The following is a 13,919-nucleotide window of genomic DNA, read 5'->3' as shown; positions in this document are numbered from 1 at the left end:
TGTACAAAAGGCAATGTCGCCCATCCCAACCGCTAAGTACACAAACTCGAAATTTGGAGAAGGTCTGGATCTTGCACTGTAAATGTCGTTTACGAGGAGATTTTTCGAAATTCCTACACTAACGGGGTGAAATAGGAGGTGAAGAGTTTTTTGAAAAATGTTGCTAATAAGGCAATTTTGAAGCTAGACCTATGAAAATTGGTGTTTGGTTTCTCAGTCAGACATAAAGATGTACGTGTTTCAGCATTTTTGAAAATTCAGCCACTAAGGGGGTGAAATAGTGGATGTAAGTTTTTTTAAATAAATAATTACTACAGAACCACTGAAGAATTTGTGAGGCTACATCAGTGACGATTGGTTGGAAATAAAAAATTATGTGCTTCAGTGATTTTGAAATCCGACCCCTAATGGTATGAAACAGGGGATGAGAATTTTTTATGAAAGCATTTTACACTTAAGAGCCAAAGAAACTGGTACACCTGTCTAATATCGTGCAGGGCCGCCGCGAGAACGCAGAAGTGCCACGACACGACGTGCCATGGACTCGACTAGTGTCTGAAGTACTGCTAGAGAGAACTGACAATGAATCCAGCAAGGCTGTCCATAAATCCGCAAGATTACGAGGAGGTGGAGAACTCTTATAATCAGCACGTTTCAAGGCATCCCAGATATGCTCAATAATGTCCATATCTCGGGAGTTTGGTGGCCAGTGGAAGTGTTTAAACCCAGAAGTGTGTTCCTGGAGCCACTCTGTAGCAAATCTGGGCGTGTGGGGTGTCACATTGTCCTGCTGGAATTGCCCAAGTCCGTCAGAATGCACGATGGACATGAATGGATGCAGGTGATCAGACAGGACGTGTCACCTGTCAGAGTCGTATCTAGACGTATCAGGGGTCCCACATCATTCCAGCTGCACACCCTCCACACCATTACAGAACTTCCACCAGCTTCAACAGTCGCCTGTTGATATGCAGGGTCCACGGATTAATGATATTGTCTCCATACCAGTACACGTCCATCCGCTCGAAACAATCGGAAACGAGACTCGTGCGATCAGGTAACCTCTGTCCAGTCATCAACAGTGCATTGTCGGTGTTGACGAGCCGAGCCGACGCGTAAAGCTTTGTGTGGTGCAGTCATCAAGGGTACACGAGTGGGCCTTCGCCTCCGAAAGCCCATATCGACGACTTTTCGTTGGATGGTTCATACTCTGACACTTGTTGATGGCCCAGCACTGAAATCTACAGCTATTGGCGGAAAGGTTGCACTTCTGTCACGTTGAACGATTGTCTTCAGTCGTCGTTAGTCCCGTTCTTGCAGGATCTTTTTCCGACCGCTGAGATGTCGGAGATTTGATGTTTTACCGGATTATCTTCTGGTAAACCTTGCGGTATGTAAGGTCGTGGTCCATGAAACTCTTCAGCTCCTAACGTTTCGTCCAGAGCTGCGCTGGACATCTTCAGAGGGACGAAACGTTAGGAGCTGAAGAGTTTCATGGACCACGACCTTACATCCCGCAAGGTTTACCAGAAGATATGTCATCCGGTCGTGAAAGCCTTCATACTTTTACCGGATTCCTGATACTCATGGCACACTCGTGAAATGGTCGTATGGGAAAGTCCCCATTTCATTGTAACCTCGGGGATGTGTCCCATCGCTCGTGCACCGACTATAACAGCACATTCAAACGCACATAAATCTTGATAAGCTGCCATTTTAGCAGCAGTAACCGATATAAGAACTGCGCCAGAGGCTTGATGTCTTATATAGGCGTTGCCAACCGCAACGCCGTATTATGCCAGTTTACATATCTGTGTAATTGTATGCGCATGCCTACAGCAGTTTCTTTGGCACTTCAGTGTATTATGAAAGCATTTTTAAAGCTAAATCTATGAAAATTTAAATTTGGTTTCTCAGTTACAAAAGAAAAGAAATACATGTTTCATTGTTTTTGGAAATTCGGCCTCTATGGGGCTGAAATGGGGGATGAAAATTTTTATTGGAATATTTCATTGTGCAAGCTTTTTTGGAGCAAAATCTATGTCAACAAAACCTGCACATGTCAATATTTTTGGAAATACAATCCCTATGGGGGTGAAATTGTTGGTGAAACGTTTTATGGAAATATGCCGTTGCGAAAGCTGAGTCTTTGAAAATTGGTGCTTGGCTTCTCGGTTAGAGATGAACTTCAATTCCCAAGGGGATGAAATAGAGTGAGACTGATTCACTGACTCATCATCCCCCAGCCGAAACCGCTAAGAATAGAATAGAAAAATTAGGAGTTGGTGTTGGTCTTATGCTGTAGGCGTCGTTTAAGGAGGTATTGTCCGAAATTCCCCTCCTAAGGGGGTGAAATAGGGGATGAAATGATTTTTGAAAGTATGTTGCTATTAAGGTAATTCCGAAGCTTGAACTACGAAAACTGGCATTTGATTTCTTAGTCAGAAAATAAAAAATAGGTGTTTCAGCGTTCTTGTAAATTCAACCACTAAGAGGGTAAAATAGTGGATGCAAGTGTTTTTGAAAATAAATAATTCCTAAAGAACTACTAAAGAAATTTTAAGGCTACATCTATGACTATTGGTATTTGACTTCTCGGTTAGAAATAAAAAACAAGAAAATACGTTTCTGGAAATTAAACTCCCAAGGGAATGCAATAAGAGATGAAAACTCGAAAGAAGATATTTCGTTACATTAAGAAAAATTTAAAGCTCAATTTATGAAAATTGGTATTTCACTTCTCTGTTAGATACAAATAAATATTTGCTAAGGGATGAAAGTTACTATGTAAATATCTACACAAGAACACGAAAGGCATGGTAAACGAAAAATGTGGGCTCCAGGTACCAGAATCGCTTTTCGGTCTGAAGTGCATTCGGAAAAGACCATGCTTATATGGCCTTAATTAGCTTGAAAAGCTTAGAAGGTGTTACAATTTGTGAACAATACAGAAATTGGGTTAAATAAAAACAAAAAACATGTCTGCAGGCCTTACAGTGTACACGAACGAAGCAGCGGACACTACGCTAGTGATTTACACACCCGCCGATGATTGTGTACGTGTAAGAAGTTACACTGACAACCGATCGCGTCTTCTGGGTGCTTCACTTTTTTTGTGAGGTAGTAGACAGGGTGAAGAAGTGCTACTGCACCTGAAGATCGGCATGTGATTCCTCATACAGATTCAAGTCAAAAGTTTAACTACCGAAACCAGATGCGGTGCATAATGAAAACACGTGTATGAAAAGGAGGAGCCGGCAGCACTGTCACATCGTGCAGCGCACTGAAATGTACAGAGGAACGTGTATCACCGTGCACTATCGTACCAGACATCGGAGCTCACTGAGTAAACTGCTGGGACATCTAAACCCACATCCACCATGGAGCTATTGTTCGAATCCTCGTCAGGTTCGTATTTTATTTTTTAGACGTCCGTTCCCCTAGTTCCCGTCGTTTATAAGCAGGCCCTCGTTTTGTCACCTGGCAGTAGCGTGACACATGACAGTGGAATCCATTAAACTGCATGCATGTGTGTAGTAACCGCGCAGTGCGCAACCGTGACTGGTCCTGCCAAGTTCAGGTAGGGCCGGCTTGACGATGGAGTACAGAAACGATGAATACGTCGATATGCTGGGTACATCCGATAAACAAACTGCTACTGTTGAATAAAACGTTTTCGGTTTTCAAGCCGCGTCAATTCGAATAAAATTCTCGAGCTCTCGATGACCATCCCCGCCATCGTCGTCAGTTCACTGACTGCCGGGGCTGCTACGGTTTCTCGCTTATATAGGCACGATGGCATCATCAGCAGCCAGTCAGATAGATCCAATGTGGCGCGCGTAAGTCGAGCCGGGCAGCTAGCGGAGCTGTTGCCCGCGGCAGCACCGGTGACGTCAGGTGGCGCCAGGTTCAGGCGCCACGTTTGAAACTGCCGCTCCCGCGTCGCGCACCTGTCTTTGCTTTCTTTCGATGTCCAACGCCCACCCTCATGCCCTGCTGAGTGTGTACCCCTGGTCTCTGTTGCAGTTGTCGTTGTTTAAACGGATCTCGGCCGCTTCCTTTATGACGGAGTCCCAATATGTAGATGCATGAGCCAACAATTTTGTATTTTCGAACTGTATTTTATGTCTGTTGTCTAGGCAATGCTCCGCCATGGCCGACTTGTCAAGCTCCCTTTGTTTTATATGGCGCTTGTGCTCGGTACAACGCTCCGCAATCGTGCGAATTGTTTGTCCGATATACATGCTGCCACATTCACAGGGTACACCATACACGCCGGACACTCGAAGAGCAATGTCGTCTTTAAAAGGGCGCAACGTATCTCGTATCTTGGAGGCGGGCTGGAACACTGGTCTTAGCCCATGTTTCTGCAGCAGACGTCCTAACTTGCTGCTAGTTGCTGCATAGTATGGTAGGAATGCAGTCCATTTGGCCTCCTTTACTGATTCACCAGGTGTGTTTCGTCGGCGGCCCTTGAAAGCGTTTGCGATGTCTCTTTTGCTGTGTCCATTTTCCCCGAAAACACGCTTTAGGTTCTGAAATTCAGACTGTAGGTGGTCGTCGTCAGACATAATCTTGGCTCTATGAACCAACGTGTTCAAGACCGCTTTCTTGTGTACAGGGTGGTGGAAACTATTGGTGTTCAAGTACCGATCAGTGTGTGTTGGTTTCCGGTATACTGAATGACCAAGCTGGCCTCCTGCCTTCCGCTCAACCAAAACATCCAAGAATGGTAGCTTGCCATGCTTCTCCATCTCGACAGTAAATTTAATGTTGGGATGGACACCATTCATGTGATCGACGAACTGCTGCAGTGTATCTTCACCATGAGGCCAGAGGCACCATCCCGATAAGAATATTTTTCGTCGCGTGGAGCAACGCCCTCGGGAAACTGGTAATATTCGACCACAGGTAATGGAAAGACGTCGACCAAGGACCAGACCTACTCCACAAGCAGAAGACGTGACTCTTGAAACTGTTCACGCGTTACCTCGGCGAAGTACCTGCGGTGTTGCACGGCATTTCCATATATCTCAAAGGCTAGTTGTTGTGTTCCGTAATGAAGAACTGCATGCATATCATTATGCGTTAACTCAACACCAGCTGCCGCAAGATCGAATTCGATGAGTGCCGTTTTATCAGAGGTTCTTGCTGCAAGTCGAAGACATCGAAAATTTTGTAAATAAGGCATGTGAACTGTATCTACTGTTATTTTCTATTGGCTTCATTTGTTTCATGGACGAAACATAGTGGTCGTTTACATCTGTAAGAAGTTCGTGATATGTCTTCATATTTAAATAAAGGAAACAGTGACAGAAAATGCACAAGATACCGCATTGTGGAAGCCTAGATTGGATACATTTTGATACTTTAACTGAAAATAATGTTTGGCGCGAACGCGACTCGAACATCGGTGAATCTGCATATCCGTTCCCCACGGCATTACCTCGGCTCACTGAGCTGATGGGACAGTGCAGAGTTGATGCCTCCTGCTCTTGGCCACGCTGCACGCAGTTACAGTATTGCCAGACCCTTGTTTTTTAAATCGCATTTCTAGTAAACCAGTTGGCGGGCCTAAGTTTTGCTAGATACCCTTTCTTCTTGAATTGGGATGACGAATAGCATGCCGACAACCAAGTGCGGCATTTTTTCTTCCCCCAGTATATGTACAGGGTGTTTCACTAAATGTGTTTACGAAGTAATAGGCGACGGAAATATTTATTGCTGTAGGTCACCATAAGAAACGTTATACCGTCTGCAGAGCTATGAGCATAGTTTATTGTGTTATTATCCAAAGAGTTACAGCAAAAAGATACAAATTTTTAAATGGAACAATAGTTGTTTCCATCATGCACTGGAATCAGTAACACCAGCTGCGTATACATGAATTTAAATTACATTTCTATCACTTTTAGTTTGGGAGCTACAGCCCTTCAAACTTTCAGGGGCAGATACCACACGCTGTACTTAATACATGGCTGTGGATATTATGGCGGTGGGAAGTTGATTTAAATGAGATGCTCAAATGTGTGTCCATGTTCCTGAATGCACAATGCAATGCGCCTTCTCAAGGATCTGCGGACAAGATGTAACATCGCCGGCGTCACGGAGCAACATGTGTCCTCGATGCGCCGTTTTAGGTCATTTGCGGATGTGGAATCGTGGTGTACTGCAGCTAAAACAAACAGCTCCGTCTCCTCACTTCTTGCAGTTCTTTGCCTGTTACTGCGGCGCATTACCAAGCTGCCTGTTTCCCGAGGTCGTTGTTCGGCACGTAAGAACGTAATGGCTGTCGGAGCTCTTCGCCTAGGATATCTCACGGCGTACGCCATGACTGCTTGAGTGGCATCGTGTCGGCACTCGTCGAGTATCAACAACATGTCAACGTACTCGTTGTTCGTGTATGCCTTCTTCATCCGACGTCAGTAACTGTGCTATATTGAGCCCCGTTTGTTTGTGTGGCTCGAGAGGGCGCATTGCGTTATTCGCAGCGTGTGTGGTATCTGCCCCTGAAACTTTGAAGAGTTGTAGCTCCCAAATTAAAAGTGATAGTAATGTAATTTAAATTCATATGTACACAGCTGGTGTTGCTGATTCCAATTTATAATAGAAACAACTATTGTTCCATTTAAAAATTTGTATCCTTTTGCTGTAACTCTTTGGGTAATGACAGAATAAACTATGTTCATAGCTCCGCAGACAGTGTAACGTTTCTTATAGTGACCCACGCAATAAATATTTTCGTCGCCTATTGCTTCGTAACTCACAGAGGCAAACACATTTAGTGAAGCACCATATATATATATATATATATATATATATATATATATATATATATATATATATATATATATACAGGGTGTTTCAAAAATGACCGGTATATTTGAAACGGCAATAAAAACTAAACGAGCAGCGATAGAAATACTCCGTTTGTTGCAATATGCTTGGGACAACAGTACATTTTCAGGCAGACAATCTTTCGAAATTACAGTAGTTACAGTTTTCAACAACAGATGGCGCTGCGGTCTGGGAAACTCTATAGTACGATATTTTCCACATATCCACCATGCGTAGCAATAATATGGCGTAGTCTTTGAATGAAATTACCCGAAACCTTTGACAACGTGTCTGGCGGAATGGCTTCACATGCAGATGAGATGTACTGCTTCAGCTGTTCAATTGTTTCTGGATTCCGGCGGTACACCTGGTCTTTCAAGTGTCCCCACAGAAAGAAGTCACAGGGGTTCATGTCTGGCGAATAGGGAGGCCAATCCACGCCGCCTCCTGTATGTTTCGGATAGCCCAAAGCAATCACACGATCATCGAAATATTCTTCAGGAAATTAAAGACGTCGGCCGTGCGATGTGGCCGGGCACCATCTTGCATAAACCACGAGGTGTTCGCAGTGTCGTCTAAGGCAGTTTGTACCGCCACAAATTCACGAAGAATGTCCAGATAGCGTGATGCAGTAATCGTTTCGGATCAGAAAAATGGGCCAATGATTCCTTTGGAAGAAATGGCGGCCCAGACCAGTACTTTTTGAGGATGCAGGGACGATGGGACTGCAACATGGGGCTTTTCGGTTCCCCATATGCGACAGATCTGTTTATTGACGAAGCCGTCCAGGTAAAAATAAGCTTCGTCAGTAAACTAAATGCTGCCCACATGCATATCGCCGTCATCAATCCTGTGCACTATATCGTTAGCGAATGTCTCTCGTGCAGCAATGGTAGCGGCGCTGAGGGGTTGCCGCGTTTGAATTTTGTATGGATAGAGGTGTAAACTCTGGCGCATGAGACGATACGTGGACGTTGGCGTCATTTGGACCGCAGCTGCAACACGGCGAACGGAAACCCGAGGCCGCTGTTGGATCACCTGCTGCACTAGCTGCGCGTTGCCCTCTGTGGTTGCCATATGCGGTCGCCATACCTTTCCAGCACGTTCATCCGTCACGTTCCCAGTCCGTTGAAATTTTTCAAACAGATCCTTTATTGTATCGCTTTTCGGTCCTTTGGTTACATTAAACCTCCGTTGAAAACTTCGTCTTGTTGCAACAACACTGTGTTCTAGGCGGTGGAATTCCAACACCAGAAAAATCCTCTGTTCTACAGCACACTTGCACGTTGTGAACAGCACACGCTTACAGCAGAAAGACGACGTCCAGAATGGCCCACTCACAGACTGCGTTGTCTTCTATATCTTTCACATCACTTGCAGCGCCATCTGTTGTTGAATATTGTAACTACTGTAATTTCGAAAGTTTGTCCGCCTGAAAATGTACTGTTGTCCCAAGCATATTGCAACAAACGGTGTATTTCTATCGCTGCTCGTTTAGTTTTTATTGCCGTTTCAAGTATACCGGTCATTTTTGAAACACCCTGTATATATATATATATATATATATAATGCATAAGGAGCGAGTTAATGTGGAATGCATAGTAAATGTGGTTGGTTTTCGGTACTTTGGGAGGCAGTGCAGACAGACTCTGACCTTGTCCGCGCAGCGCGGAATGTCCTCCTCGTCGAGCAGCACGTGGAAGCCGCCCGCGACTCGCAGGAAGGCGGCCAGCTGGCGCACCACGGCCACGTGGCCGTCGCTCGCGTGCCTGTACACCAGCAGCACCGTCGTGGCGGCCTTCCCTGCAACAGAGACCAGTCGGCGTCTACATGTCTACAGCACACACTAGGGACAGCTCCGCACCGGCGTCCTAGTGTCGAAAGCGATCCGCCGGACATTGCCGTTTTAACAGCTTAGCTGACACCGATCCTAATGGCATTCTGATGTGTTCGCCGACAAGTGCAGAAATCGATTACTGTTCTGTCGGATATCGGAGAGCTTACTTTACACAGTGGAAAAAATAATCACCACGTTGCCAACATTTTCCTACACCTGGCAGTAGGAGCCGAATTAACGGCAACTCTGTTGTAAAAGCTTAGGCTATGGAGACCACTGGCGGACAAATTTGACACTGTAGAACACTAGCTACGGAAGAGCTTGTGACGCCTCCTGGCAATACATTTACAAAATCGTTATAACATATAAAAAATAATAAAAATAAACATTTATAAGTATTATTGTTATTATTTCATTACTATATGAATGGTTGTAGATTATGTATAAAAGGAACTAACAATTTTTCGTTTTTATGTTTGTGTAATAATGATGTATCTGTATTTCACAATTAACGTCTGTGGTCGGCGAATGTATGTATGGAAGCAGACAATGATAATTAAAAATAATTACAAAGATGCATATTAAATTCCCTATAAATAGTTGAGGTTAAAACATTGCTGTGTCTGTGTTCTTGTAGCCGTTAAAGTTGTAAGAGCCTGTGACGCTCGATTGAATGCTTATGTAGCCTTCGTTTGTCCTTTGATCGAGAAAGACGCCATTGGAGGCTGATATTTGTAAAAGGTGTGTACTTTCAATTTATGTTGATTTTTTGAATATAGAAATTGTTAAAATTATTACCTGTAATAATGTATTGCTAGCTTGCTCAAGGTTTCATTCCATGTTCTCAGCCGTTTTCAGCGTATTAGGAATTTTTCATGACGCAGAGCCGTGCAGCGATCGCGGGAACCGCTGGCGCGGCAAATTCAAATGAAACTGAATGAAAGTAGTTGTCCCGCAATATAGCGGGCAGGTAACGGTACATTAAAATTATCTCTTCCAGCTTCCTGGAGACTTCAGAGGAAAATTGTGGATTTTATTATGTCATTTTCAGGTGGATATGGGCAGCTGCTATTTATTGTATTATCATTTACGTAAATAATTCATGAGTGATAAAATTTTACTTGTGTGTCATCAAAGACTGCTGTGCAAAAACTGTTCTGGCTGATAACATAAAAATCAAATTTCATTTTTTCTAGTTTCATGCTCTTATGTTATTCGTGGCAGTTAAGAGTCCACTGCAGCTTTTACGTTTAGTGAACATAACATACTGTAACTTCCGTACATGTAATAAGAGTAATTTTCAGTACATTCAAGAGATGAATGTACCGAAGGGCATTTTTTTCCCATAATTAGTTACAGTAATGATCCCATGTTCCATTTCTAAGAAGCCATATCAGTATTATATAAAAATAGATTGCAAATTAAAGATCGTACGTCCACAGCAGGAAATCTTTCACTGTTGTGCGTATCCCCACATAATAGGTCAAAGTGCATAAAGATAAAATATTTTCAACTGCAGAAAATAATAGTGAGAATCGTATTTTATCTGTCATGCTAGCAACAATAAGGAATATGAAATTAATTAAAATTTTATTTGATATGAACTGCATATAAAGTAAAAAGGGTGCGCGGTGGGGATTACGCGACAAGCTACGAGGAGTGAACTCATGGCAAGAAAGCGTAGAATAATGGTTGGCTGGGATCCTACTGGTGTAGCAGTTGAGCATTTACAGAAATACACCCTTCGCTATCACAGAGTCCAAGGTGCTTCACAACTATTGTTGCAGGCCTTAGCTTCAAATCGGGGCTGCTGTAAGAAATATCTGCACATACTGGTCTTACCCCGTCCCCTTAACCACACAGGTTGATAAGACGAGCACACCCACCCTGTTAATAGCTCAGTCGAAGAAGATCCGGCGCGGTGGTTGAGGTGGTTAACTGTTTCAGCAGAAGCCGGAAGATGGTGTATCACTTTGGAAGATAAAATTGTTTCTGCTCGCTGCCGAACTTTGGAATCAGTGCTGTATGCTAGTACGCCGCCAACCGCCAGTCTGCAGATACAAGTCAGTGTGAGTAGGTTTTCTGTAAACTGCATGTCACATCCACCTTCCTCCTGACCAACACATCAAGGAAGCGAAGACAGCCATCCCTAGGTTACATGGATCCGAAAGGTCCACAAGGTTCCTCTTCGATTTTGAGTGACATTGGTCCGCCGACATATCGTATAGAAAAACACCTTGCTACTCTGCTGAGCGCTGTAAGAAGTCGGTGGGAGCACCACATTAACAACTCGGCGGATTTCTTACGTCGATTACAGGGAATCCGATTGAATGAATTTAATATTATAGTAAGTTTTTATGTGGCCTCTCTCTTCACTCGTCTTCCTCTGTTCATTTATGGTTGATTGAGGTTCGTTTTGGTGCTGAATTAACGAACCTATTTCGACATTTGTTGGCTTCCACTTACTTTTTACTCAATGACCAATACTACGAGCAGACAGATGCAGTTGTTGTGGATGACAATTGTCACTTATTATTGCCAATTTCTTTATGGAACATTTCGAGGAACGTCTCTTGGAGTCGCTTCCTTAGAACACCTGAATTCAGATCACCCGACTATTTGTTTCACACTGGAGGTGGAAAAAGATGCCTGTCTTCACTTCCTTGATGTGTTGGCAGGAGGAAAATGGATGGTATAGTGGGACATGCAATTTATAGGAAATCTACTCACACTGACTTGTACCTGCAGGCTGATAGTTGTCACCATCCGGCTCAGCGTGAAGGCGTACTTCGTACCTTGGTTCATTGGGCCCATGTCATCTCGGACCGTGTCAAGTTTTCAGCTGAGTTAGTCCAGATCTAAGTCACCTTTCGTCAGTTGCGCTATCGATCGAGTGTGCATAGCGCGAGTGCCGATAATAAACCGAAATGGCACAAAAGTTTGCGGCCTTTCCGTCTTACGCTGGGAGCGTTTCGAATGGGATTGGTCTATTTTGAGGAAATGTAATGTGAAGTGTGTTTTTCGAGCACCATCTAGGATCAGGGTCTTTTTGGGTTCCGTAAAGAACGATCTTCGTTTGCGTAAGGCGGGATTCTACCGTATAATTTGCAGTTGTGGCATGTCATATATTGGTCAGACTATCAGGACTGTGGAGGGCCAATGTACTGAGCATAAGCGGCACACACGCTTACAACAGTCGAGCAAATCCGCTATGCAGAAAATTGACTTGGTACCGGTCATCCTCTGGAATATAACAAAACGGAGATTCTGGAATGCACTTCCAGCTATCGGGATAGTGTTATTAAGGAAGCTGTTGAAATTGAATTAGCAGTGGCGGTTTTTGTTTAATTTCTGCATGGAATCTTGCTCTCTCCCTTGTCAAAAAACAGAGGGACAGAGTTAATGCTACCTCACTCCCTGATTGTTAGTTTCGCTGTTGATAACTTCTCACGCCCGTCATCTTTGGTTTGTAATGGCACTAGTGCTTTCAGTGTGTGTGTGTGTGTATGTTTTATCTTTCCGGAATTTCTCTGAAAACCGAACTATTAAGTTCGCTTGCATATCGCTTACTTGCTGCAGTTTTGCCTTGAAAGTGGCACTGTGTGCTTCTGCCGAAATAATGGCGATTGTCGACGGCGCCACCCGGCTGCATTCCCTTAAGTTACTTTAACAAGAAATGAATTGATGTGATACCTCTTAAGAGCGAAATGTGTGTGGTCTACTCTCATAGCCTAGTTAACGTCGAGGAAGAATTACACGCTATGCAGACTTACATATTTGTCGTCAACTTGGCAATCCGCCGTTAGTAAAATGGCTCTGAGCACTATGCGACTTAACTTCTGAGGTCATCCGTCGCCTAGAACTTAGAACTAATTAAACCTAACTAACTTAAGGACATCACACACATCCATGCCCGAGGCAGGATTCGAACCTGCGACCGTAGCGGTCGCTCAGTTCCAGACTGTAGCGCCTAGAACTGCACGGCCACTCCGACCGGCCCGCCGTTAGTAAAAAGATGTCCAAAAGGTAAGGACAAAAGTGACTTTTGCATTATGTAACATAGCTCGCTGAAACATGGACCACACAGAGAGAGAACTGCTACAGAATAGCGCTAAAGATAACTGAAAGAAATACGCCATGCAATGGTAAAAAAGAAAAAAAAACAGAAAAAAACGTACCGGATAAGTGCTAACAGGATTCGCACGCTGATGGGTCCATAAACTTAATTATGTACATCAACAATAATCTGGTGTGGTTCAGTGGCCAGGTGTGCAAGTCTTTCTCAACTTATGTGTCTTTAAAATACGCGAGTTCTCAGACAAGGAAAAGGGGACCTAGAGTTTAACTTGGGATCCGAGCCACGTGTTGTTTCTGGCGCCTCCTCAGATCGTTGAGAGATGAGTGGTACGTTAAAACGAAGACTGAAAAGCTCATGGTCCAAGCGAGATTCGATCCTGATGACTCCGTTTCCAGGCATGTGCTTTACCGCTTTTCTTTCCTTTCTTTACTTTCTATTGTTGGTTTTTAGTTTAAATTTCTTCTTAATTTTGAACTAAATGATAAGGAAAAATTTTCCATTTAGTGGTACCCGTACTGAAAAAGAAAAGTAATAATGCAGTAAAGTTCCTTTCGATGGTTGTACATTTCTTCGACCGGTAAAAAGTAATTTTTCCTTCTTCTGAAATCCTTCATGTCTTTCTTCCTTCTAAAAGTGGTGGCGCAGTGTCTAGCACATTGGACTCGCAACCGGCCTTCCAGATTTATGTCAAGTTTTTTTTTTTTTAAATTACCGCTGCCAGTCACAAACTTTAACTATTGTAACTAATTTATTTAGCGACATATTTCGAGGGAATACCGCATCTTACGGCTAAATGGCATTACAAAAACAACTTTACAATAAGGTCATACTGATGTTACATAGTCTTTTCGTAAATGCTGTGGTCATCCTGTGGAAGAAGAGAAAACTTAGTAAGAGGCGATGTCACTTTGAAAGCTGTACTGATGTTTGCACGAAAATGTTTTGTAGCGGTCACGCACTTTGTTCTTCTGGCGTGTATTAAGGAAACTCACTGCAGCACGTCCACATGCACCAACGACCATCTTGTAGGTGTCGACCTCGCAGGTGAAGGAATGGAGTGCCCTACTACATAAACTTCTTACTAGCCTTGTGACCAGCATGGGAGCATGTTGCCGAGCATGCACTGCCGTGCATGGTGACCACACACTCTATTAGGAACCATGTCCC

The 13,919-nt window shown here is 43.7% G+C and overlaps 1 protein-coding gene across 1 annotated transcript in view; it reads right to left on the bottom strand.

The window, feature by feature from the left end:
• Nucleotides 1-13,919, bottom strand: part of LOC126456475 (uncharacterized) — a 341,682-nt gene that overhangs the window by 56,619 nt on the left and 271,144 nt on the right. The window contains exon 8 of the mRNA XM_050092226.1: nt 8,492-8,640. Coding sequence (XP_049948183.1) covers nt 8,492-8,640 — 149 coding nt within the window. The remainder of the gene's footprint in view (nt 1-8,491; nt 8,641-13,919) is intronic.

The sequence above is a fragment of the Schistocerca serialis genome, chromosome 2 (genome assembly GCF_023864345.2).
Source record: "Schistocerca serialis cubense isolate TAMUIC-IGC-003099 chromosome 2, iqSchSeri2.2, whole genome shotgun sequence".
NCBI classification, from domain to species: Eukaryota; Metazoa; Arthropoda; class Insecta; order Orthoptera; family Acrididae; genus Schistocerca; species Schistocerca serialis.
Note: the sequence above shows the minus strand (reverse complement) of the source record. Positions and strands in the feature narration are given on the sequence as shown.